The sequence below is a fragment of the Schistocerca gregaria genome, chromosome 1 (genome assembly GCF_023897955.1).
Source record: "Schistocerca gregaria isolate iqSchGreg1 chromosome 1, iqSchGreg1.2, whole genome shotgun sequence".
NCBI classification, from domain to species: domain Eukaryota; kingdom Metazoa; phylum Arthropoda; class Insecta; order Orthoptera; family Acrididae; genus Schistocerca; species Schistocerca gregaria.
The window spans coordinates 405111491-405138933 of NC_064920.1; the positions used below are offsets into that span (position 1 = coordinate 405111491).

At 38.0% G+C, this 27443-nt stretch overlaps 1 protein-coding gene across 6 annotated transcripts in view; it reads right to left on the minus strand.

Annotated features, from left to right (window-relative positions):
- Positions 1-880: 880 nt before the first annotated feature.
- The window catches only part of LOC126349427 (mucin-12), a 244452-nt gene continuing 217889 nt past the window's right edge, over positions 881-27443 (minus strand). Inside the window, exons 9-14 of one of the 6 annotated variants that reach the window (XM_050002433.1) lie at positions 26962-27255; positions 20177-23128; positions 18378-18575; positions 12044-14403; positions 8097-11491; positions 881-2128 (exon numbers count right to left, since the gene is read on the minus strand). In XM_050002433.1, the coding sequence (XP_049858390.1) occupies positions 2029-2128; positions 8097-11491; positions 12044-14403; positions 18378-18575; positions 20177-23128; positions 26962-27255 (9299 nt within the window). In that variant the 3' untranslated portion in view covers positions 881-2028. Of the gene's footprint in view, positions 2129-8096; positions 14404-18377; positions 18576-20176; positions 23129-26961; positions 27256-27443 lie in introns of all 6 variants that reach the window. The other 5 variants (XM_050002432.1, XM_050002429.1, XM_050002431.1 and 2 more) reach the window with 5 other exon arrangements.

Consider the following 27443-nt stretch of genomic DNA (forward strand, 5'->3'; position numbering starts at 1 on the left):
AAGCAATTCAGAGATGTGCTGCTAGATTTGTTACTAGTAGGTTTGATCAACTTGTTAGTATTGCAGAAATTCTTTGTGAAGTCAAATGGGAATTCCTGGAGAGAAGGTGAAATTGTTTTTGTGAAACACTATTGAGATAGTTTAGAGAACAAGCATTTGCAACTGAATTCAGAATAGTTCTACTGCCACCAACGTGTATCTTGTGTAAGGACCACAAAGGCAAGAAAATAGAAATTAGGTCTTGTGCAGAGACATGTAGATTGTTGTTTTCTCCTCACGCCATTCATGAGTGGAACAGGAAAGAGAATGATTGATAGTAGTACAAGGTACCATCTACAATGCACCTTATGGTGGTTTGCAGTGTATGTACATGGATGTAGATCCCATAATACAGAATAGCTCCAATCAGTTTCCACATCTTGCTCACACTTGTCTAATAAACATTTTCGCATTTACAAAAAACTGGAGATAGCTACCACAGATGTGTTCCAGTTCAGCCAGCAGTTTTCAGGGGCACGCCCACGATTTAGTAAATGTCACTTCCAGGGTAGTGCATGCTGGAAAACAGCTTGACATTTTCTGTATATGTGGTAACAAATATTTTCTCTGGGCCTATTAGTTTTTGCTATGACCTTTCAGACATTTGCTTCATGGATAACACTAATAAGATTCTGCTGTGAAAAGCTGTGAAAGATGTTATGACTTTAGGAGTATTTTGGAGCAGAAGAGGAATTTTGGACCAGAAGAGGAGTGAAAACTGCAGAACATTTACTGTGGAAATATGTACTTCATAATTAGACTTTTTTTCAACATACACAAAAAATAATTAAATATAATAACTGGGATGCTTAAAGGAACCAAGCAAAGAAACAATGAGAGGTACAAATCACAAAATTTTATTCATAAAAATGACTCAGAATCTCATTGTGCACATTTGTAACATGAAGAACATAAAAGTTTCAGTTCAATGAAGTAGAAAATTTTAGTTAAATTTTGTCACTGAGAATGTGGAGTGTTTTTAGAAAACACATCCATGGAAAGCTCACGTAATTACATTTTTATATATAATATATAAATACTAAAAATACTAACACTGTATCTATATGACCAATGACATAAATATACAGCTTTTTGTCCAGATGTTCAAGAGGCAGAAATTTAACAGTCATAGTTCAAGTAGTAAAAAATTTGAAGTAAAGGGCACATCACCTGCAAATTTCTACCAGTCAAACTACCTGGACATGTGTTCCAAAAGCTCACTTATTCAAGATAGAATAAACAAAAAGCGAGAAAATGGAAGTGTCTGTTTGTTATACCTATGCTTACACTGAGATAAATAGTAAAAAAATATTTAAATAGTATAAATCATGGAGATTTTGTTAAATATCTTCAGAATAAGTGGCTATAATGAACACCAAATATTAAAAAACAGGAAGTGCCACGTCTCTGAATTTTCTCCTCCAACCCTTCAACTTGTGTATAAAGTTTTTCCTTGAATAATATTTGGTTGGTACAATGTGTGTAGCAAAAGATTTTGTGTAAAGACTCAAAAAGACACAAAATATGTAGATGTAAAATGTTCATAAAAAGGAAGATCAGTCTACCTGTATCAGTGTGTGAGGACAATCTTTGCTTTGATTATCCTCAATAGCATATCACTCATAAAAAGAAAACATTTCATGAGTGTTACCAGTTTTTACACAGCAACAACTGTCTTAAATTTGCACTAAAAACTGTGCAACTCAGAAGACTGAGGGCTGCGTAGGGCAGAGGTAAAGAGGAAAGGCACAGTCTTCTCAGATCCTCTTCTAGCTTGTCCTACTAGTTTTGGCACCCAATTTAATCTCTTTTAAACAACAACATTCTTGAATTTTAAAACAATATATGCATGTGTTGCCACAAGATTCACTGTCCACAATAGTTTTCTTGTCACAACACAGTCAATGCACAAATATTAACTTTGCTTCCATTATCACCAAAGGAAGCCTCTTCAATTGAGCACATCTGTGAGAGTTTCTGTACTCTTCTTCACCTTCTTCTGGATGCTGCTGCCATGATCATTTTTCGTAACATTGGTTCTGGACTGCATTCCTTAGGGTCACACTTCATTTGGCCATCTCCACCACACCTATGGAAGAAAACATAAATTTGTATAAATCTGATAGTCTATTGCAAAAACAAATTAGCTGAAATGAAATGAAATGATCATATGGCATTTATTGGCCAGGATATCCCCTTTGGGGTTCGGCTTGACCTCATTGTAGAGATATTTTCTGAAATGTTAAACAGACTTATTAGTGATATTAGTATACAACCACTGAAGTTGGCCAGTGGCTGTTCTCGCCTCGTAGTCTGGTTGCAGACTGTTTAGCAAGCATAACCAATATTATTACATGTAGAATATAACCAAGATAACTAGAGCAATTGTTGAAATATTATGTAAAATGTAGCCATGGCCAAAACACTAAACCCAAAAAAGTGTCTGGTGTGACTATTATTGTCAGGTTTCACTTACAGCTGAATAACTGGAAGAGTTACTTTGTCTATTTGTTACTTTTATTTTCATGGCCTATTCTTTCAGTATCTCATTTTTTGTTCAGCCAAGGGTAACAAATAAAAAATGATGGCCTAAAATAAAACAATGAAAAAGTTGTCTGCAACAGACCAAGGCTATAATTTTATGATTTTCATGGAATACAAAGAACAAAAACTATGTTCTGTGAATATTCTCTTGCTGACTTCTTTTATTAAATTTGTACTGCTTTGTAATTTTTTTTTTGCCCCTAAAGTGTATGTATGTACCAGTTTGAAATCAGATGAATGCCATTTTTTACATTTAGAAAAAAGTCAATGAAAACACTAAAATTAACAGAAAAGTTTATTTATTTTTCACCAATATTTCCCTCTCACTCATGTGGATTATTCTGTTTAGTCCCTACAACTCACTTTCTTGCTCTTTCTTAATTGTTTGTTTTCTAACTGGTGGTCTGCCTATTCTGTTCCCATGTTTTGCTGTGAACTCCCATCTGCAGCATCACACTAGCTGTTTGAACCATATCATATGTTCTACTATGCTGTATCTCCTCTTACTGAGAGGTATGAGTACATTATCACAGTCTATAATTAACATTTATATTTGTCTCTTTCATTTTTCTCTTTTTTATCTCCCTTAACCCTTTTGGTCTTGGTGTCCTCATATAAGGACATATTAAATAAATGCTTAGTATATTAAAATTCATTAAATTTTACCATTTATGACTGTTGTCCTCATATTGCCACAAGCAGAGAACTTATCTGAGCACAGTGTCACCATCTCCTGTCAATCTATGTTATCACAAAACCAAACTGAATGTGTAGTCACATGGACACTTCCCAGTAATTTTTGACCTCCCATCAGTTAATATCTTCTGAGTTTAGCTAAAAAACTTTATTTGTGCATAGAAAGGTGCATTCTTGAAGGTGAAAACTAAAGGTGTCTTTCAGAACGAAAGGTAAGTGACATTTTTCTAACATTATACATGTCTCCAAATGAGGACATTGTGATTGAAAAGTTGTAATAGCATAGAAATTTAGGACATTATTTTTCTGTCGTTTTAGTCAGCTTATGGTTTTTTCACAATGTACCATGTCCAAGATAAACAAAGGCCACTTACAGAAGAAGAAGTCAGAGAGCTCCTTAATTCATCTGAGATTGACAATCTATCCAATGATTCTGGCATTAATTTTGAAAAAGAGGACAATGATGGAGGTAATGTTAGATGTTTTATATCATACGGTACATTGTAAGCTGAGTAGCTTAGAAGCAAAGCCCATTAACCGCATGATAAGTGACACTGAGATGATAATGAAACACTCATCCCATCCAAATGAAAATGCATTGGCAGCAAGAATGTTATTGTTGCATACCATCTAGTAAAATCATCAGATGATCAATTCCAATTACAAAATGATCTAGAGAGAATTTCCATATGGTGCAAAAAGTGGCAATTGGCACTAAACAAAGAAAAGTGTGAGGTTATCCACATGGGTACTAAAATAAATCCAATATATTTTGGGTATACGATAAATCGCATAAATATAAGGGCTGTTAATTCGACTAAATACCTAGGAATTGTGAATTACGAGCAACTTAAATGGGAAAGACCACTTAGATAATATTGTGGGGAAGGCGAAACAAATACTGCACTTTGTTGGCCGAACACTTACAAGATGCGACAAATTCATTAAAGAGACAGCCTGCATTACACTTGTCCCGTCATCTGCTGGAATATTGCAGTGCAGTATGGATTCCTTACCAGGTAGGATTGACAGAGGACATCAAAAAAGTGCAAAGAAGGGCAATTCGTTTCGTGTTATTGTGCAATAGAGGTGAGAGGGTCACTGATGTGACACGCGAGTTGGAGTGGCAGTCACTGAAACAAAGGTGGTTTTCTTTGTGGCAAGATCTATTTACGAAATTTCAATCACCAACTTTCTCTTTCAAATGTGAAAATACTTTGTTGACACCCACCTATGTAGGGAGAAATGATCATCATAATAAAATAAGACAAATCAGAGCTCAAACGGAAAGATTTAGGTGTTCCTTTTCCCCATGCGCTGTTTGAGAGTGGAATTGTAGAGAAGTAGTATGAAAATGGTTCAATTAACCCTCTGCCAGGCACTTAAGTGTGAATTGCAAAGTAACCATGTAGATGTAGATTTGTTACAGCACAATCAACCTAAAGCTGAATAAGAAAAGTATCCATTCTTATCGTAACAGACTGAAAGGTAGCTTTGAATGTCCAGATTTGTAAGTCTGATGTCTATTCACATGCTTTGCATCCAGACATGGCAGGGTGACAGCCACGCCTATTGGGCATTTAGCAGGTTTTGTACATGAAGACAACATGCAGTTAGCTTCTTTTGAAACTGAACACGAATTTTGACAGCCATGTTTGATGGTTTATAGCCAGTTTGGCAACCCAAAACATATTCCATCACGTAGGTGCTGAAAAACTGTATAAGGTTGTGTGCTCACCTGAGAATTGACATAAAATGAATTTAGCAGATTTTTCATCTGGGCTACTCAGATGTACATTTTCATTTTGTAATAGCATTTTTTATTATAGATTCTGGAGATCCCCTTATCATCGGAGTGCAAACAATGATGACTATGAATAAGACCATTCTGAAATAAATATTGCACCTGAAACTGGTGTGATGGACGTTGTTGGTCAAGAGTGACATCATAATTTTGGACAATTAACACCTAAAAAAGATATGCAATGGAGGAAAAGAGGACTCACTTATATATCTCCTATTATCGAATGGTACAAATGTTACTCTGAGCCAGTGGATAACATTGAGAGTGCCTACCAATTTTTTAAAAAAATGTTTCAGTTGTGTTCTTTGTACAGAAATGTGTGGAATGCACAAGTTTTATGCAGTTTACAGAAGTGTAGATAATTTTGCTCCTAGAACAAAAAAATAAATACCACCACTTATAGAAATTCACATTCTGATGGAAAAATTGAAATACCCCAGGATTGGATGTTACTGGAGGCCACAGCTACATATTTCCCAAATAGCACACACTGTGTCAGTTAACTGTTTCCTAAAATTGAGACTGAACTTCCAGTTTTTTGACATAACAAATGATCCTGATAAAAATGATTGATTTTGGAAAGTCTGAGCAGTATACAATTCCAGAAGAGAAAAGTGGCTGAGTTTACCTATAGAAGAACATCTTAGTGTTGATGAGCAAATAGTGGCTTTCGAGGGATCATTGAATGTAAAACAATATGTTAAGGTTAAACCGAAACCACGTGGAATAAAAACATTTGCACTCTATGGAACAAGGGGTCAAATGTTTGATTTTATAATAGATCAAGGTTCGACAACAGAACTTGATCCAGCACTGTTAATCATTTTTGGTCTTGGTCCATCAGTAGTGGTGAAATTAGCAGAAAGAGTCGATGAAACAAATGTGCTTCTCATTTTTGATAATTATTTCTCAAATTATAGTCATCTGCAGTACTTGATAAATAAGAATATGTACGCAATGTGTACTTTGCCAAAATCACTTCAAGAACTTACAATTTTCTAGTGACAAAAACATAATGAAATGTGGAAGAGGCTCTGCTTAGGAACTGATAAATGAAGGTGGTGAAGTTATAGTAACAAAACAGCGTGACAATAAACCAGTGGTCATGGTGTCGAATGTTGTGGGAATTATAAACAAAGATGTGTGTAAAAGATGGGATAAAACTGAAAAGAAATATGTTGAAATTAACTGGCCATAAGTTATTCAAGGTTACAACCAACATATGTGAGGGGTCAACAAGATGGATTTTCTGATCACATGGATTGAGTACACGAAAAACACATCAGAATTAGGTGTTCCTAAAAATAAGATCCTTGATTTACTTCACTTTAGGACAAATGTGGCAAAAGTACTGACAAAAATAGATATGCCAGCTGCTAGGAAAAGGAGGTGCCCACTAGTGAGAGTCCAATGCCATCACCAAGTACTTCAAAATGAGCCAATGCGGAAGTTCATCCAGAAGCTCATGTTCATTTGAACAATGTAGGGCATCTTCCAGTGGTCAGTGACAAAAAAAAAATTGACAGGTGAAAGAAACAGAGTTGCAAAGGCAAAACCAAATTTTATTGTGTAAAATGTAACATTCACTTGTGTCTGGATAGAAAACAAACTTTGATTGTCGTTCTTCACAAGTATAAAGCCATAGTTTATGTATATATAATCTTTAAGTATGCTTTGTGTAATTTATGTATTTTGGTGAAATAAAATCTAATAAAATACTTTGAGTTTGGACTTATACTGCACCCGCTTGAATACAGTGTACTCATTTGGGGATGGGTTGCATCCTCCCTTGGGGGCCACCTCGAAATATTTCACGCAACTGAAAAATCATAATTTAATTTGAAGAACTGGATAGCAAAGCCATGATTTTTTTTACAAAAAAAAAAAAAAAAAAAAAAAAAAAAAAAAAAAAAAAAAAGTGACCAAAAGGGTTAAGAGAAGTTTTTGCTATCCTCTCAAAAGAAGAACTTAGGTGTTGAAAAGGCTAGTATATAATATGCCTACTGTAATAGGTAAACTTCACATTCTCATGTGCATTTTTACTTTAATAAGTTACTCATAGGAGGGTGTCAATTTATAGATAACATTTAGTAGTTTTACAACTAAAAATTTGAGAACCAATTTTTCACATACATGTTCAATGCTGGAAATGTGTAGAAGTAAAATCTGTTCACTGAGTTGTGTATCACACTCTGTTAATATTTACATTTTTTGGTTGCTGGTACCTAACTTGAACAGCAGAGAAGGAACAAAAGAAGAATAGAAAAAGCTGTTTATCAGGCAGGAGCATGTACACACACTAGCGAAAGTTGACACAAACTTCTAACCTTCTAGACCAAGGCTTTTTTCACAGTGAAGAAACCTCTGGTTTCAAAAACTACAATTTTTCTAACACTTGTTTGTTTTTTTGTTTCTTATCTGAGATTTGTTATTGTTCCATGATAATTTAATATTTGTTTTTATTTGACTGCAAATCATTTCAGAAGTCATTGAGAGCAGAATTTGTGGTGCTGTGTAGCAGGCTGTCCAAATTACTTAGTTCAAACTGCACCTCCTTAGTTGTCACATTTTAATGTTAATGTAAATGACATCAGAACCTCTGACTTCAGTTCCTCATAGTGTGCAAGATAAGAATAGTAAATGCATTCCTAAAGGAAATAATTAAAACACTGCACATGATGGCCATTTTTAAGAAATCTAGCTGTGACAGATCATGAATTGAATGTTTCACTATAACTCAAGTAGAGTCATGTTTAATCAATAGACCACTATATAGTTTTCGTTTGGTGCTAATGGTTTTTTGGTCCCTTTACTGTATAAAAAGAAGGAATCAAACACCTATAATCTGTTAGCTCTGTCAGTATATCAGATGGTTGACATTGATTTGAATACAAACAATACTTACAGTGCAGTTAAAGAACAATGTTACAAAGACATATAATAAATCACAACAAATTATTCTCTACCCTTTCCTCCAAACACTTTAATAAATAATTTAAGTAGGTGGTCTCACCTGCACTCCAAACAGGGACCCGAGGCAGAGTGCACCACTTCTCCAACACGATATGCACTTCCCTGAACTTGACACCCAGTCCTGTGGGCTGCACCCTTGTAGTGGTGCGCTAGGAAATGTGGTGGCAATGTGGTAGTAGTGGTGGTGGTAGTTGTTGATACATTCAGAACAGTTGCCATAGAGACAGGGCACTCATATCGTGGACAACAAAAGCCTTGGATTGGCTCTTCGTGACAACCTGGGATAGGAGGAGGGCAGCTCTGTTGAAGACATATGATATCACTTCGGAAGCAGAAACAGAAATCACAAGGGTCATCACGAGGTATTTGTTGAGCTGATACGTAGACCTTTCCCCCATAGCGACAGGTTCCTGGACCAAAGGCAGCTTGTTCTTCATCATCATAATCTGTATCACCTCCTGTTGGGTACTGTCCTTCTCCAAATGGAAACTGCTCATATTGATCTTCAGGGTGTTGACTTGGATGATGGTGTGATCCTGTAGTTAATGGTGGTCTAGTAGTAAAATGATGTGATGGTCGTTTCGTTGCTTCCGTTATGTGTTCGATTCCTTCACCAATTGCCAAAGTATGATCTTCTGGGAAATGTTCGTAAGCAGGATGTGATGTTGAAGAATGAGCAGGCCTCTGATCTGGATGAAATGGTGAAGCTGATGCCTGGCTAGTATCAGAATGATCCAAAGAAGTTGGTGCAGGCTGTGCTGTAGTGTGCAGTGGATGTTCAGAAGAGGCAGGAAGAATCTGATTTCCTTCTGTAACTTCCACAGGATGGACATTATTGGCTACTTGTTCCTCTTCCTCTTCATGGACAGGTGGCTTAACAGGAGCTGAAGTTGTATGTTCGTGCTGAACTGTTGTTGCCTCTGTAACTGTACCTTGGGAAGACTGTTCAGAAATTTCTATATGATGATCTGCTGATTCTATAGGAGCCTGGGAAGGGTGTATGATTGCCAGTGTTACAGTGCCACTTTCCTGCACACCACTAGATTGTGCGAAATCACTAGTTGTATTGTGCACACCATGATCCACATCTGGAGCCTTGGAACTGCTTGATTGAGACTCCAAGCCTTCCGGAATACTTGTTGATACAACAGTCTCAATTAAATGAGGCTCATCTGATGTGACTGTACTTTCAGGCACAGATTCTTGGTCAGCAGGTTTGCTGAAACTAATGGATGTGTCCTTGTCAGATGTAGCTAGCTGTTCTGAAATGCTTTCTGTAGCAGTGGCCTCCTGGACATGACCCTCTGTGGGCCTAGCAGTTTGTTCCAATGATTCTGCCGAAGAATGCTGTTCTTCCTTAGAGGGAGTAGGCTGCTGAACTGCTGAAGTGGCAGTTTCTACACTTGTTTCTGCCACAGAGGAACTATCACCTTCTGCCAGTACTGACTGTTCAGTGTTTGCTGCTTGCTGAATTTCAGGCTCTGAAGGAGATGCCGGCTCTTGTTCTACATCAGGTGCAGAGACTGGCTGATCAACGTTTACTGTGTGTGCCCCTGACTCAATAGGAGAAATGGTGTTTTGTGATCCTGTGTCTTCAATGACTGATGCTTCCTGTTCACCAAATGTACTTGCTTCCTGAATTCCAGTCTCAGATGACACAGAACTATGTTGTATTTCTGGTTCTTCTAGTTCAGCAGGTTTCTCACTAGAGGTTTCTGGTATTTGAGCTGTAGTGACCTGCTGGACTTCTGTTTCCTCTGGTGTTGAGGGGTGGAGTTCTCCTAATTCTTGTACTGTTGAAACAGTCTCTACAGGAGACTGTGATACAAGAGAAGTTGTAGTTTGCATGTCTACATTTATTTCTCCTGCATCATCAACATTTGCTTCAGCAGCATGTGATACATGTTCTTCAGGGATGTTAGTTACTTGTATTTCATCAGCCGTACCTGCAACTGGTACTGTGGGTGTTTCAGATATTTCAGGTTGCTCAGGGCTTGCTGTACTTTGTTCATCCAATACATCTGTGACAATTGTTTCATGCCCAACTTGGCTTTCAGGGTGAGATATGTGAGTTGGTTCAATATCAGGTATAACAGAGGGGATGCTGTGTTCCTCATCTGAACTACTTACTGCATTTGCCACTTGCTCAATAGTAACAGGCTGTGATGGAACATCAGTTTGTTTGTTTTCTGAATCAGTAGGTGAAGTAGTCTGGACATCCACAGCTTCTGTTACTTTTTCTATTCCCTCCTCACCTATCAAGAATTGCTCAGTTTCTGCGTCTACAGGTAAATTAGTTACTACGTCTGACAGTCCTGAAACCTCAGTGACCTGCTGACCATCCAGTGACGGCTTTTGTGTGTTCTCAATGTGCACCATCTCATCCTGTGCAGTAAATCTAGTCTGTTGTTCTGCAGGTTCTGTGACAGGTGCACCCTCTTGAGGGACCATAGAGTGTTGCACATCATGATCTAGTGGTGCTACTGTCTGTTTACTAGTTTCCTCAGTAAATCCAGGTGTCTTGTCATCATCACTAACAGTGACTACGCTTGCAGAACTCTCTTTGTCCTCAAATACTGGTGAGGATGTCTGCAAAATCATTTCTTCTGTAGTTGGTGCATGCTGGTGTGGTATGGAAACATGTTGACTGTCTTCTCCTGGTGGGAGCAGAGTCTGCAGCTTATCTAGTTCCTCTTCTTCAGAAGATATGGGCTCTACAGAAACAACTGTTGTTTGTGTATCAGAAGCTAAAGATGTAGTAGTCTCATGCTCAAGAATGTCAGGAGTTTTGTCACCTGTAACAGGCTGTAAGGGAGCAGGTGTGTGTTCTGAATGACTATCAGCTGCAAATGTTGTTTGTTCATGTTGTTCGTCAACTACAGGCTCCTGAGAAATAATGTCATGCTGAGAACTGACATCCCCTGTTAATGAAGTCTGTTGTTCCACATAATTTTCAGTAATGCTGTCAGGTGTCTTATCATCAGACACAGATTCTTGTTGGGATACTGCCTGTATTGGTTGCTGAGTAGCAACAGATTCCTTTTCTTCTTCTGATGCCAAACCTTCTTCTTGCCCTGTTTCTGCAGCTGAAACAGCTTCACTTCCAGGTAATGCTGATTCTTGTGAAACAGTGCTTGATGCTTCTTCCACTGTGATAGGAGACAATGTTTGAATTTCTGCTGTTTCCATGGCCCCTGATCCCTCATCAGATTCATGAGGATGTGAAGCAACAACATGCTGAGCATCACTTTCTGTAGGGGACAATGGCTGTTTGTCATCAGGAATCCTGTCTGTAACCTCCTCCTGCATTACTGTATCAGGCTGCTGTGAAGCAGCTATGGGTGCAAATGTCTGCTGTTCTGCTATTTCTTCTGTGTCAGATGGCTGCTGTACAGGCTGCTGAGAAACCAATTCTTGTTGATCAATATCATCAACCTCCTCCGGCATTACTGTATCAGGCTGCTGTGAAGCAGCTACGGGTGCAAGTGTCTGCTGTTCTGCTGTTTCTTCTGTGTCAGATGGCTGCTGTACAGGCTGCTGAGAAACCAATTCTTGTTGAGCAATATCATCAACCTCCTCCTGCATTACTGTATCAGGCTGCTGTGAAGCAGCTACGGGTGCAAGTGTCTGCTGTTCTGCTGTTTCTTCTGTGTCAGACGGCTGCTGTACAGGCTGCTGAGAAACCAATTCTTGTTGAGCAATATCATCAACCTCCTCCTGCATTACTGTATCAGGCTGCTGTGAAGCAGCTACAGGTGCAAGTGTCTGCTGTTCTGCTGTTTCTTCTGTGTCAGATGGCTGCTGTACAGGCTGCTGAGAAACCAATTCTTGTTGATCAATATCATCAACCTCCTCCTGCATTACTGTATCAGGCTGCTGTGAAGCAGCTACGGGTGCAAGTGTCTGCTGTTCTGCTGTTTCTTCTGTGTCAGATGGCTGCTGTACAGGCTGCTGAGAAACCAATTCTTGTTGAGCAATATCATCAACCTCCTCCTGCATTACTGTATCAGGCTGCTGTGAAGCAGCTACGGGTGCAAGTGTCTGCTGTTCTGCTGTTTCTTCTGTGTCAGATGGCTTCTGTACAGGCTGCTGAGAAACCAATTCTTGTTGAGCAATATCATCAACCTCCTCCTGCATTATTGTATCAGGCTGCTGTGAAGCAGCTACGGGGGCATGTGTCTGCTGTTCTGCTGTTTCTTCTGTGTCAGATGGCTGCTGTACAGGCTGCTGAGAAACCAATTCTTGTTGAGCAATATCATCAATTGGGGAAACTGTCTGCATTTCTTCAGGGTGTTTTTCAGTCTGCTTTTCCTGTTCTGTGAAGAGAGATTCCTGTATAACAGTACTATCCTCTTTGTCACTGGTAGGTAGAGTCACAGACTGCTCATTTGATTCAGCTTCTCCTTCCAGTATGACAGGCTGCTGTGGTAAATGTTCAGTAACTACCTCCACAGATGGTGAGGATTGCTCATTTTTTTGAGTTGTTGGCAAATCACTATCAAATAGTTGGTTCTCTGGAACAGAAGACTGCTGAGAATCACTTTCTAGAGGAGAAGTGGTGTGCACATCACCAGATGTTCCTGTGAGAATTGTGTCTTGTTCAGGCAAATGTTGATGAACAGAGTCTGGCTTGCTGGTCTCAGGGTGAATGGAAGATGCTTCTATTCCTCCTTGTTCTTCTCCAACAGGCTGCACTGGAGGTACATGCTCAGTAAATACAGGAGATTGCTGGGTTTCAGATTCACTCTGTACAGTTGTTTCTTCTTCAGACAGCAAAGATCCTTGTGACACGGTCTGTTGGTGTTCTTCCATAGTTTCAGGGTGAGAAGATGACTGTTGCTCTAACTCAGCTGCTTCAGTAACTACAGGGTGAATAGGTTCTTCATGTCCAGATCCTTCCTCTGAGTCTACTTCTCCTGCCTGTTGAGGAAAAACTGTTTCCTCAAAGCCAGTTATTGCTGGAAAATCAGTCTGATGTTCTGCCTGTTGTTGGTGATCAGAAGGTTTCTCAGATGGTAAATGATGTATCACAGAAGTTGTACCTTGGTGTTCATCATCATTTGATGATGAAGCAGTCACTGTTTCTGTTTCATAACTTTCTTGACTACTGCTAGATACATCAGGTTTTTCAGTGTTAAGAAATTCTTCTGGTTTCATTTGTTCAGAAGATGCTGTTGTTGGGTCCTTTGACTGACTATCAGATTCAGGTGGTGCTACAGAAGGAACATCACTATGTATTATTGAAACAGTTTGCTGTTTATCTGTTACTGTTTCAACAGATGGAAGTTCTGCATCAGGGATACTTTCAGAAGGAACTTGCCCACTGGTAACACTTTCTGCATCAGCTGCTTCCGTATGTGGGCTAGAAATAGATACCTGGTCAGTACTTGAAACAGAAGTTTGAGATGACTGATCTTCATGTGCACTTCCTTCGACAGAAGCTGTAACAGCTGGTGGTTGTGTGATATGGTCAGTTGAAATAGTGAAGTGTTCTACATGATGTTCATCAATGACTGATGGGGAAAGACCTGGAGAACTGTCAGTGTGTTCAGTGACAGCTGCTATTGGTTGTTGTGGTCCTACAGCATCAGGAGCAGTTGATGAAGAACCTGGGGAAGGTATTGCATCACTGGAACCAGATGAATGTTCTACCACTACAGTTGTAGCTTCTTCAGCACTTGAAGTTGGAGTATATGTGTGGTCTTCTTTGGTTTCTGAAATTCCAACAGGAGAAATTGTTGGAACGTAGCCATCTTCAGTGGATGCTTTTTCTGTTGTCACTTGTTGATCCGCATTTTGGCTTTCTGAGGGGCTAACTGTATGCTCTAAAGTATCAGCTCCTTCCTGAATTACTGCCTCAGTAGCCTCTGGCTTCACCTCGCTGGGGGCCTGCTCCTCAACCAGTCCATCTTCCACTGGTTGAACCGTTTGCTGTACTTCAGTGCTCTGTTGATCTTTCTCCTCTTGCTGCACTAAATGTTCATCAGCTGGTTTCTCGGAGCTGGGAACATGACTTGTCTGGGTTTCAGTAGGTTCGGGGGACGCTGGTATGTGTCCTTCCTGTGCAGAAGAAACAGTTTCTGGCTTTTCGGTGACAGTGGTGTCATGTACAGTGTCTCCTGCGTTCTCCTGTTCCTCCGTTTCTGTACCATGGTAGACTGGATGTGCCTCAGTAACTACATTAGAGTCCTGATCAGTATCCAGTGAAGAACTACTATCTGTAATTTGTGGTTTTGTATCTTCTTGATGTTCTTCAGAAGGTGCAGCAGAAGTCTCACTACTGACCATTGGTCTTCCTGTTGCAGCCACCATGCTGTCTGCGACTAGTGTTACTTTATGCTCGACATCTGAAAATTTAGAATTTATTAAAGCATAAATTTTTAATTATACCATCAGCACCATAGTTACTGAATATGGATTCTAGCAAATGTACTGTAGAAAATCAGTGAAATTGACGAATTTGTTAGAATGTTATTTTGAGATAAAAAATGCTTTCAGCTATGCATTTTATTTTAAAATTGGTCACAGATGACTGTGAGCAAGGTTGTCATTGTTTTCTTGAATTTTACCTTGTGACCAGATATTGTCATTAAAGAAACAATACCACATAACTGACTTTTATGATTTTGTGGCTTTCAGTCAGCTGGTTTATTGATTCAGAACATATGCTGGTACTTCAAGGCTCACAAATTCTTGAATTCATTACAATGAAAATGAAATTGAAAGAATGATAGTTGGTGCAATGGGTAGCAGCTATCAACGACTACAAAAAATAAATCTCCACTTTCGTACATTACTTTCAGGAGCTATAATTTCTTCTTTGGTGAAAAATTTTTATTATAAAATAGTGTCCATTTCCACCCATCTTTTGAAGCCATGACTCAAGAATTGCTTTACAACATGGAGAGATGTGTAACAAGCAATAACAATATACTTTGGCTCCAAGCACTTTTACATTCATGAGGCAAATTGACAAAGAGTCAGGTATGGGGTATTGTTTGTTTCAACAATATACAGAATAAATTAGAGCAATTTTTTATTTATGATATGCATTTGTTCAATGCTGTAAACTATGTATTTTCAGTATATGTTCTTTGAACTGTAACCAACCTATTTATATTACATTAAAATACCAGGAACAGGAAATCAGCTTTTCATACATTCATTTACAAATCACATTTTATAGCTCCATCATGAGGGAGAAATCTCTGCATTATGGAGTTAGCAAGATAGGGACTTAGTTATAATAAATATTGTTTCATACATTTTAACTGGCATTTGCAAAACAAGAATCCAAATTTCTGATAAAACAATTCAATTTAGTTTTTAATGCCTGGAGATTCTCATTGTCCTTTTTTGTACCTGCAGGTGCCATAAAAAATACCTCTGGTATATAAAAGAACATTTCATAAGGAAACATATTTTATGACTTTTATTGTTTGCTATGAGTAAATGTTATAGGATGAACGTGTAAGAATTGCAATGTTGTTGTAGAAGCATGTAAATACAGTATTCGTATTGATATTTTGTGTTATACATACTTGCACAAACAGTTATCTATAATATAGCAAGGAACAGAATTTCGAAAAAAAAATTAAACTTCAGGTAAAGATAATGTTTTCTAAGTGACAAACAAGTGGAAGAGCATCTTCTTTTTCATCAGCTCATCAGTGTATTGATTCCATTTTAATTTGTTGACTATTTGAGCAACATGGAATTTTAAAAGTGAAGTGATAAACAATATCAACTCCTAGGACTATTAAATCATTGCTGTTGGTGTAGAAGAAACATAAATTAAAACTTCAGTATTCTGCCACTTACAAAGCCATTAGATATGGGACTCATGCTTGGATAGGACAAGAATGGGGAAAGAAATTAATTTTATTGTTTCTGAAGAACATTGTAATCAGTGCCTTCATAGGGACAGGGAAACCAAATTACAACTCTGCTAAGCAATACTGAGTGTCATGTGCTTCTGACCAACCACCATGTTATCCTCAGCAGTGATGTCATTTGGACGTAGCAAGGGGACAGCAGATTTTGAACTACAGATGAAGGGCAACAGGCAGATCCCATTTTTATAGCTTCCTGAAAAGTATTTGACATGGTGTCCCACTGCAGATTGTTAACAAAGGTATGAACATGTGGAATAGGTTTCCAGAATATGTGAGTGGCGTGAAGACTTCTTAAATAATAGAAAGCAGTACAATGTCCTTGACAGCTAGTGTTCGTAAGAGACAGGTGTGTATTGTCAGGAGTGCCTCATGAAGTGGGATAGGACCACTGTTATTTTCTACATACGTAAATAATCTGGTGGACAGGGTGGGCAGTAGTCTCTGCTCCTTTGCTGAAGATGCTGTGGTGTGTGGTAAGGTGTTATTGTTGAGTAATTGTAGCAGGATACAAAATGACTTAGACAAAATTTCTAGTTGGTGTGACGAATGGCACCTTGCTGTAAATGAAGAAAATCTAATAAATGCAGGTAAGTAGGAAAACTAAAACTGTAGTGTCTGGATACAGTATTAGTAGTGTGGTGCCTGACACAGTCATGTCATTTAAATATATGGTCATAATGTTGCAGTGTGATGAGAAATGGAACGAGCATTTACGGATGGTGGTGGGAAGGATGAATGGTTGATTTCAGTTTATTGGGTGAATTTTGGAGAAGGGTCGTTCATCTGCAGGAGACAACATATAGGACACTAGTGTGATCTGTTCTTGAGTACTGCTTTAGTGTTTAGGATCCGTGCCTTGTCATATTAAAGAAAGACATTGAAGCAATTCAGGGGTGGCTGCAAGATTTGTTACTGATAGGTTTAAACAATGGGGAAGTATTATGGAGATGATTTGAGCAATAATACTGAAAACAATTTAGAGAACCATCATTTGTGACTGACTGCAGAACAGTTATACTTCAGCCAACATACATTTTGTGTAATGATCGTGAAGATGAGATATGAGAAAGTAGGGTTCATATGGAGGTGGAGGCATATAGACAGTTGTTTACCCCTCACGCTGTTTGTGACTGGAACAGGAAAGGAATGACTAGTAGTGGTACAGCATACTGACTGCCATGCACCAAATGGTGGCCTGCGGAGCATGTATCTTGATTTAGATGCAATTGCTCATCTGGTCATTTTCAGCTTAAGGAAACACAAATCTCGATGCAAGATGGCGGTGCTCAAACCAAAAATCACGGCGTAGAGCAGTACCTGTACAAACAAGTGTTCGAAGGTTCTTTCAAGACATTAACCTGTGCATTTCCTGTCCTAGGCCACAGCTTTCTACTCTGTGACTGGGGCTTATGAAAGAAGCAAACAAGCAAAGTGTTAGCTTGTTGTTTTTTAGTTACTTATTTATTTACTTGACATCATATTCACAAAACACAGTTGTTGTGCAAGAAAGAGAGAAGTTCTTTATTTCAAATTCAATGAGAATCATAGTAAATCTTTGTTTTGTTATGTAATGTGCTTATGAAAGTCTGTTGGTGGCCTGAATAAAGGTTGGGCAAAGAAAATGTATTACCAGTTTGTGGAAAGTTATTGTATTTTAATCAAATAATGAAAAAGTGACGTAACTGCTTACTGAACCAAAACCCATTAACCTCAATGCTACTGAAACTGATATGCCCTCTTATTTCATGGAGCTCACTGATCCTCTTACTCTGCATGTCTTCCTCTTTCCCAGTTGTCTTAGATTGCCCACTTCCCTGTCTACCCCTGGACAACTGTCCATAAACAGTCTGTGTAGCGATGATCGCAGCAATGTATATTTGGGTGTCTGTGTTTGTAAGTGTACATGGGAGAGAAAGATTAGAAAAAGAGAAAGGCCTTCAACGCTAATGCAGTTTTCTGATATGTTGCATGTGCTTAGCCATTATCCCTTTGTCTTTGTAATACTCATAGTTCAGTAGAGTTCAGTACACATTTCCATATCTGATTTGTTATTAATTCTCTCTAAGAATCAGCTTCCTTGGTTTGCACTTCATGTGAATGACTGCATTGCAAAGTATAATACCATTCATTGTTCTTTATCGAGACACACCATACATGATCTTGTTCTTGGTTGCATTTAACATAACTTTCAATGAAAACTACTGTAGAGTCTAATATATACAGTACAAGAACTTCAGCTTCAAGCATTTTTCACTCATAGTCCATTGTAGAGTTACTGCACTTCAATATGTATGGAGTATAATTACTTTTTCCAGTGACTTTCCATTGACAATGAAGCCAAGTACTAAGTCACTGTGGTGCCAAAGAAATCAATTTAGATATTTCAGTCTTCTTTGTATCTGTGTATAAAATATATGTGCACTTACCACAAGTATATGTTGGACAGCATGCATCATCACTGTGTCGAACTGGAGTACAGTTTTTGAGATGTGTTGGAGGTGGTGGGCAGTTCACACTGACACAGTGAACAATACTACTTATACAATGACAACTGACATGGCAGTGGCTTGGAGGTGGGATTTCTGAGTTATTGGCATATGTTTTACCATCAACCAGGCAATTACCTGTTAAAAAAATAAAAATATAAATTATAGAGCAAATTAAAATGACAAAATATTATTTTAATATTTATAAGTAGCACATTACTAATTTTGTTAATGATGTATCTGATTGTGACTTCATTTGTTTGATACTAAAATGTAGACTTTATTTGGTGAGAAATGAGTCATAATTCCTGCAATTTGGCTGTCTTATCATGGCTGTCATTGTTCACTCACTCACACACTGATTTGATTACTTGTGAAGAAAGTATGGTATTAGTTATATTAATAATAATAGTGATATTAATAATAATAATAATAATAATCTCACATCAAATGATTCAAATATTGCTTCTCATATCAAAAGAGTTTGCAAGTACTGACTCAGCTGATGCTCAGAATTTAGGTTTTAAGTATGAAAATCACACATCAGAAGTAATATTGGTTTTTGTATGCAGCCAAACCTAATATCGTGTTGATAGTGTCTCACTTATTCTTATACCCTAGTGGCACTAAAAAACTTATTCAAAGCAAACGAGTTCTGCATATTTTTACTGTAAACCTGAGTGATGATATAATGGTACATTCTTAGCCTTAATGTTTCTCATGTATACTGTTCTTAAGTAACATCCAATCGATTACAGTGGATGACTATCGGGGGAGCTTGGTATCTGGTATGGATCTGCACTGTGAAAGTGCATGGCATGAAGCAGTCACTATACTTTCCCAATGATGAACACCTAACCAGTAGCTGCTCTTTACTTGAAGAAAAGCAATATCATTTTTCATTGAGGTATTTTCTAGGAACAAATTCTGCCTCATATTTCAATATATAAGGTGTATCAAGAAGAATCATCCAATTTTGCACGTCTAAATTTTTTAAACTAATAAACATATACAATGAATTTTGTTCTTTGATGAATGGGAAACTCAAAACTTTTTTTTTTCATACCTTTTCATAGGCATTCAATATGCCCCCCTTTGAGACACATGGCATACGTCAATGTGGTATTCAAATTGTTCACACTGTGGTGAGTACGTCTTGATTTACAACTTCCACAGCTACTGTTATTCAATGTCTCAGTTCACTCATTGTTTTTTTGTAATGGAGACACATAAACAGAGTCTTTTATAAACCCCCACAAGAAATAATCACATACAGTCAGGTCCAGTGACCTCGGAGGCCAGTAATGTAAGGCTGAATCATGTGATCCAGTGTGTCTGATCCACCGTTCAGTAATCCTTTGATTTGAAAATTCCCACACTTCCAGATGCCAGTGTGGTTGTGCCCTAAGAAAAACTCAAGATTTTGCTCTTTCCAATAGTATGTTGTACCCACACATATTTCAAATAACATATTTTTTTAAAAAAAATCAGATGATTATTTTTGACACACCCTGTATTTAAAATCACTTTTTAATGGCCCATGTGAATTACAATTTGAAGCTAGTTTCACAAGACTTTGATTCTGTGAGATCTGTGTGTGTAAGCACACTTTGCTACTGCCCAGTGAAAACAGTGACCATGTACTTTAACTACACTTCAGAATGAACATGTGTAAAAGAAAAAGTGATTCTTTTGTTATCTGCATTCAAGAATAAAATTAAAATGCAAATCAAACTTACCCTCTCCAGGAATCAGTGCATGTGGAGGTCCACTTGTGGGGATTCCTATTGGGCCTTGGATAGATGTAGCTGTTGACAGTTCCTGTACAAATCCACCCACTCCACTGGTTGTCAGTGGAAGTTCATTTGGTTGCTTCTCTGGGTCAGTTGACTCCTGAGTTTCATGGTACTGAGGAACATCATGTGCTGTGGTTACAGTTTCTTGAGTCACTGCACTACCTTCTGCAGATGGCAGTCCTCCATCTTCAGCAGGCTTCTGTGGTTGTTGTTGCTCAGAAGCAGTGTCACTGAATCCAGGTGCTGAGACTTCTGTGGTATATTGATTTCCATCTGCTTCAATTGGTTTCTGGGTTTGTTGCTGTGATAGCTCATTCTCAATTTCATCAAATCCTGGTGTAGATATTATAGAAATTCCACCTGTACTTGGCTCTACAATGCCAGTTTCAGTAGGCTCATGTATCACTTGTTGCTCCACAGGCTCTTGATGGAGGCTTTCAGACACAGAAGCTTGTTCAGTTGCTACTTCCTCCAGCATTCCTGGTTTTTGATTGGCTTCAGAAGATGTTCCTGTTTCTTGAGCTGCATTAGTCTCCTGTGGAGTAGATTCAGTTTGATGTTCCTCTGATGGAATGGAGCCACCCGTCACTACTTCTGCATCTTCCTCAGAAGCTGGCTTTTGGGAGCCTTCTTGTTCAAACAGTTCTCCTGATTCAGTGGATTGTTGCACTACTACTGGTTCATTTGGTGGCACAGGTTCAGTTGCACCTAAACCTTCTTGTTGAGATTCTTCTGACATTGCATTGGTCTCCTCATGAGATGACTGGCTGTTCAAAGCACTTTCTGATGGTGTTGTATGTATTTCAGTAGGTTTACCATTCATTTCACTTACTAAATGATGAACTGACTCCTCAGTTGAATCCCCAGATGATTCAAAAGATACTTCATTCGAAATGCTAGGTTCTGCTGTTTCAGGAGGATGTGTAATTAATAACTCTTCATCAATTTTTCCTGTACTAGCTGAGGGTTTTAGCTCAGTGGGTGCTGTCACATGTTGCTCTTTGATATCCTCCCCTGTTGTTTCAAGCTTTGTTGTAACTGTGCCCATGGTGTCTGTTACTTCGGCAGATGTTTCACTTTCATCTGCTGTCTCTCCAATTGCAGCCACACTTGCTTCAGTTGGCTTACCTGCTTCTTGACCTGGCTGTGAATCAATGCTGCTTTCTTGGGTAATACCAATGACATCTACTGCTGGTTGCACAGTGGTTAGTACTTCATTGAGACCAGTGCCTGTGTCACTTTCACTTGATGAAGATATGATATCATGCAACACTGTCACATGTTCTGTTTCATCTGCCTTAGTTGCTGAATCCAAATCATTATCAGTATCTTCATTGAGTACTGTTTCCGTTGCTTGGAAACTGCCCTCTTCTTGCTTGTTAGGACTGGTAGTTGTAACTAACTCAGAGACAAAATCTGCGGAATCAGATATACTTGTTGTATGATGGATGGATTCTACTCCTGTTGACAGTTCTAATCCTTCAGAAATTGTAGCATGCTCTTCCATTGGCAGCTGAGGTGGTTTACCAGATGTCTGCTGTTCTGCTTCATGTACTTCACTCAGTACATCATTTGGTGTATGGCCTGCTTCTTCAGCTACATTGGCCTCTGTCACAGACTGTTCATGAGATACTTCATCAATCTTGTCTGTTTCAGGTGAGATCTCTACTACTGGCCCATTTGTGACATGCTCTTGTGTGCTTTCAGTGACAGTTACTCTATCGCCTGACTCAAAATCAGTTGGCTCTAGACCTTCAGTTACAATTTCACCTTCGACATCCTGTACTGGTATTGTGATTCCACCTGTTTCAGGTACAATTGACGTTCTTACTGGAGTTGCAACAGTGTGTTCATCTTCGTGTATTTGTGTGTCTGTAACATGTGATATTGCTTCCTCACCTTCTGATGGTTCAAGAGAATCAGGAATATTTTCAACAGAAGCAGATTCTTCAGTCTTATCTGTGGAGGATTGAATTTCAGCTGCTGAAGTAATGAATTCATTGGCTGGAGAGGACTGCGAGGAAGGTGGTGTGAGATCTTGTTGTTCCACTTTTTCTGTGGAATCACTTTCTGCTGCTATGATTTCATGTGTGACAGGTTCACTTTCCTCATCTGTATCGCTCACTGTCTGAGTTGTGGAAGTGCTCTTGTGAGTAAAGCCTATTTCATCTTTCAGAGTAACAATATCAGGTGCATTTTGTTCAGTTGTCACTTGACCTTCTGGAAGTTCACCAATGCTGCTAGAACTTGCAGATTCTCCTGATAATGTTGTTTGGGCAACTGATGGATGGTTGTCTGCATCAGCTGTTAAAGACTGTTCATCATGTACATCTTCATTGCCATTTTCTGTTGGAGAAGAAGTAAACTCTTGCTGTGGTACCTGTTCAATAGTTTGAATGCCTTCAGAGATGCTTGCAACATTGAGTTCAGTTAGACTTTCAGTAGCAGTTTCTGCACCTTCCAGTGTTGTTCTTTGTTTCTCACTTGAGGCAATGACAGCTTCAGTCACAGAACTGTCACTCTCTAATGTAATATGCCCACTGCCCTCTGCTGGTAAGTGTTCTACAGCTTGTGTGAAATGCTCAACTGTGCCTTGTCCCTCATGTTCTACAGGATTTGTGATGTGCTCTATTTCTGTTCCCTTTTCAATCTCTTCATCCTCATAGTGCGTATGTTGTTCTAAACCTTGCTCAACTTCATTCAGATGTTCCTGTGCCTCATCAAGACTTCCTTGCTGCTGGACATGTTCCTCTTTATCCACAGTAGAGTGCTGAACCACAGTAGCTTCAGTTGACAATGAAACCTGTTCATCAGATTTTGTTGAGTCAGTTGACTTTGATGGTTGAGCTGTTTCCATTCCTTGTGACAGAATGTCAAATGGAACTGTCACATTATCTGAAATAAATATGAAAATTGACATAAATGTACATATTTATGCTTATGCACAGTTATTTAACGCTATGCCATGTAATTTCAAAAATGCAACACAGAATTGGCTGCATGAAATGATCTTAACAACATGAATTGTGTAAATCAAACAGCGGAAACTCAGGTTGGATTATAAACAATTTTAGGAAAAGGATAGATTGCTACTCACTTTAAAGGTGACACATGTTGCAGACATGAACAATAGAAAGACTGGTACAGATTTTGCTTGTGGCCACTTGTCTGTGTTTGCCTTTCTGAAGAAGGCTTTGGTTGAAAGCTAAATGCGTAACACACTTTTCGTTCTTTCTGTCTGCAACACCATGTGTTATCTTTACAGTAACATTTTCCAAGATTGTTGACATGGTAAATTTGTTTCTGAGATGTGAATAATGACTATTACTGCATTTATCAAACAATGGAAAATGCAGGATGGAATGTAACAATATTAGAGAAGACACTTCCCTTCTCTAATATTATTACTGCATTTTATTAGTGCAAACCACAATACCATACAAATTTTGTATCTTATATGCATGGTAAATGTTGAATTTATTTATATTTAATATATCACTGCAAATATTTGTTTACAGTAAGAGGAATGAAAACATGATACATTTTATAGATGAGAAGGAAGAAACAATACAGAGAACTTGAAGAAAATCTGTTTCCTTTTTTACTTTATTATTATTTTTTTTAAAAAAAAGCTAAGATGTGGATTAGATGTATGTTTGTGGATCAACAGTAGATTCAAATGTGACCTCTATAGACTTCTTTTTAGAGAAGACAAATTTATCTCAACCAACTGGAAACTGTGGAATTCACATTCTAGAGGCACCGTGTGACTGACCTATTAAATCCACAAAAATAACTATTTAAATTAAACTTTGTGATGAGTCACAAATAACTCCCATACTTGGAGAAATGTAATCCATTTTGTGAAGAGCAATCTAAATAAAATGAAATTAAAAACACAAAACTACTTTAATTTTTTAAAAAAAAGGAACAGTGATGGAATTAAATGGCTATTTTGATTTTACTTGGACAGAAATTCAGCATGATATGGTATTCTGATGACAGTACTCACCAGTGATGGGAAAAACAGGAAGAAAAGTTTTAACTCAGTTGGTTCGTGGACAAAAAATTGAGTAATTTAGATGTATTTTTATGTGTCAGTTGAATTACTTGTTTGTTCTTTCGAGTGAAATTGGTCTGTGGGAGCAACTAAATGAATACAACTGATTCAGTTTGTTGTAGCTTTACATATTGGTTTGACTACTTGTCCTTTTTTCCAACTGACACCATTCTGGTGGAGCAACCAAATGAAAAGAATACAACTGATTCAGTTTGTTGTAGCTTTACATATTGGTTTGACTACTTGTCCTTTTTTCCAACTGACACCATTCTGGTGGAGCAACCAAATGAAAACAGTTGACACAATCTGGAGCATTAAGTTTTCAGAGGAATCATTCATATTGCTGTTCCAATATTTGCTTTTTATTGATCATCAATAAGTAGTTTTTAGTTCAGTTTTTCATCCATTTTTATTAATACTGCTTTTATGAAATAGTGAACTTGGTGTCCAAATCAGAATGCCAAAGTGCTCATTGACAGGGGAATGGATGAAACATGTGACTGGTTAAAAAGTGATCATCAAGATAAATTCAGTGTGATATACATTATCTGCAGGAGTGATCATATTATGAAGCAATGTTAATTAAAGAAATTCAAAGAAAAGTGACAAATATTTCTTGCAGAAAAAATTCTTCCGACAACTGACAGTATATGCTTAAACAGAAAGTGATTAAGCCACCAAACAATTTAAACATTCTATCTTATAAACTTTTTGTTTGCATCACCTCAGCATTTACCAAAATAGAATTGGGGTTGTTGGTGATGGGTACAAAGCAGCAGGATGACAGAATGAGAGGGGGAGGGGGGAAGAGGGGGAGGAGCTTCAATAAACTTAAATAAAAAAGTAATTGTTCATTTATACAAACATAAATTTATAGGGCAGCATCAGTTATTAACATTTAAAAAAAAAAATAGAAATGCATATTTTTAGTGCCAGAAACATGAACAATTTGTATTTAAGTGAATAAATACATAAATTGTGAAAATACTTCATTCTTTGAACTGAGATTTTTATTCACATCTCACTGAAATATGTTATTTGTCTCTAAAAAGATGGCAGCCCTAGACATGGCTCATCTGTAACCAAAAAAGGCTGAAAAAGTGTGTAAATGAAATCACTCAAACATGGAGACTGGGTGAAAACATTCATATAACTGCCATTACTGTCACAGACTTGTCTCAGTTAATTGTTATCTGGCAGTTGCCTCACATTAAGTGAAAACTTTCATGTAGCTGATATGACTGAGGAGGCTAGTTACATTCAGTTGTTTGATTCAAGTGAAAAAAAAAGAACAAAAAACAGTCGACTAGCCAATCTGTTGTTAAAACCAGATGTTTGTTACCATCACTAGTAGTCATAGAAAGTGAACAGCAATTGAGTTGAGTATGTAATGGAGTGGCACTTTAGCTAATGATGGCTATGATATGCACACAAACAAAATCAAAACAAAGTTAGTGGTGCATACAGTGGGTGGGCATGCTGGATATCTAAATATTGGACAAGGCAGTCTTATAGAAGTGCTTCAGTTCACAGTCTTGAAAAATGGAGGAAGTAAAGAAGGGATATCATAAAATATATAGCATTGCTGACTGCACAAGGCAAGAGGACTTTCTAAAAGACAAATAGCTGCTAGAACAAAAAATATGAAATTTGAGATGAGAAAGGTTAATGAAAAGCAGTGTATGGAACATTGCTCTGCGTGGATGGACAACAGGGTCAAGCCTAGCAAATGTTGTGTTACAGGAAGTGTGGAACATTAGGTAGTTTGATCAGGTAAGAAATGAATTTGCCCTGCAGTGACTTAATGAGAAAGAAAAGGCCAAGTAAAGTACACAACCATCTGAAGAGGTAGAATAGTTAGGCACATATTATGAAACGAGTCATTGAAGGAAACTATGGTTCTAGGAACAGTGAAAGGAAAGAATTGCAGAGGTACCCATAGACATGAGTGTCAAGACTGTTGATGTTAGATCCAACAGCTATAATGAAATGAAGTCGAAATTGGTAAGCAAAAGGAATGGAGAACTCCATCAATCACCCTTAGTATTGAAAATAGAGACAGTTTCACCTATATGGGAGACATTATTGATAATGTCCCATCATGTGATATCTATGTGTGGAGACATTTGTTGGCCTTCCTGATGTACTGTTTATCCCTGTGTGGCTTTGTTCTTTGAGGATACTTTAAATGCATGCCATCTTTAAGCTATTGCATAACTGAAGGAAGCAATATGTCAAGTGGTCATTGCCTTTTGGCTGTGGTCCATCCAAATGCAGATGTGTTAGCATTTGTATTTTACATTTATTTTCAGTTGAAAATCATTTCACAGACCATGGAAAATCATGTATTCTGTTATTACCATAGTCTGGGTAAGTTACACTTCCCTGGTAGAATGAATGACTGTCCATAGTATTGAAACATTAGTGTTCAAAGAGAAAGTTCAAAAATAGGTAGTGTACTAGACATTTGATACCTTTTGACATTAGGTCTCTGATTTCAAGGGTATGTTATGTTTTGTATACAATATTTCAATGTATTTCATGTTTGTTTGATACACATTAATCACGGAGAAGTCTGCAAATCTAGTTTGTTTCCTTCATTTAATGGAACTGTCTCTTTACATAACGGAATCTGAAATATTTCCATTCAATTTGTTAACATGCTTACCACACTGATACTGTTGGGGGCAGCACTGTCCAGGTTGTGGAGGCAAAGCAGTACAGTTTCCAGCTTCTCTCTCAAGTGGTGTGCCACATTCTTGGACAGCACAAACAATGTCTCCACGCATGCAATAACAGTGTTGGCAAGGTTCTTCTGTTTCAATGAGTGCACCATCAGCATAGGTCTCTTCTCCATAGCGACAATCAAGTGGGCCAGCCATTGTTGTTGTGAACAGCAAGCCTGGAGTTGGCCGCAATGTTGTTTCCAGTAGCGGTGCAGATGTCGTGTACTCCTGGTAATCTGTAAGATAAATGTTTGTATGTATAAACTTCTAAAATATGATAAAATGTACAGACTTTACCTTCCTATTACATTTTTATTTTTATTTATTTTTTTATTTTTGTCAACTGAGTCAGCTTTTACATTCTGCAAGGCATTGCTTTGGCTCTTCAGAGGTTACTGAATATCAAGTATTTTACTTACACCAG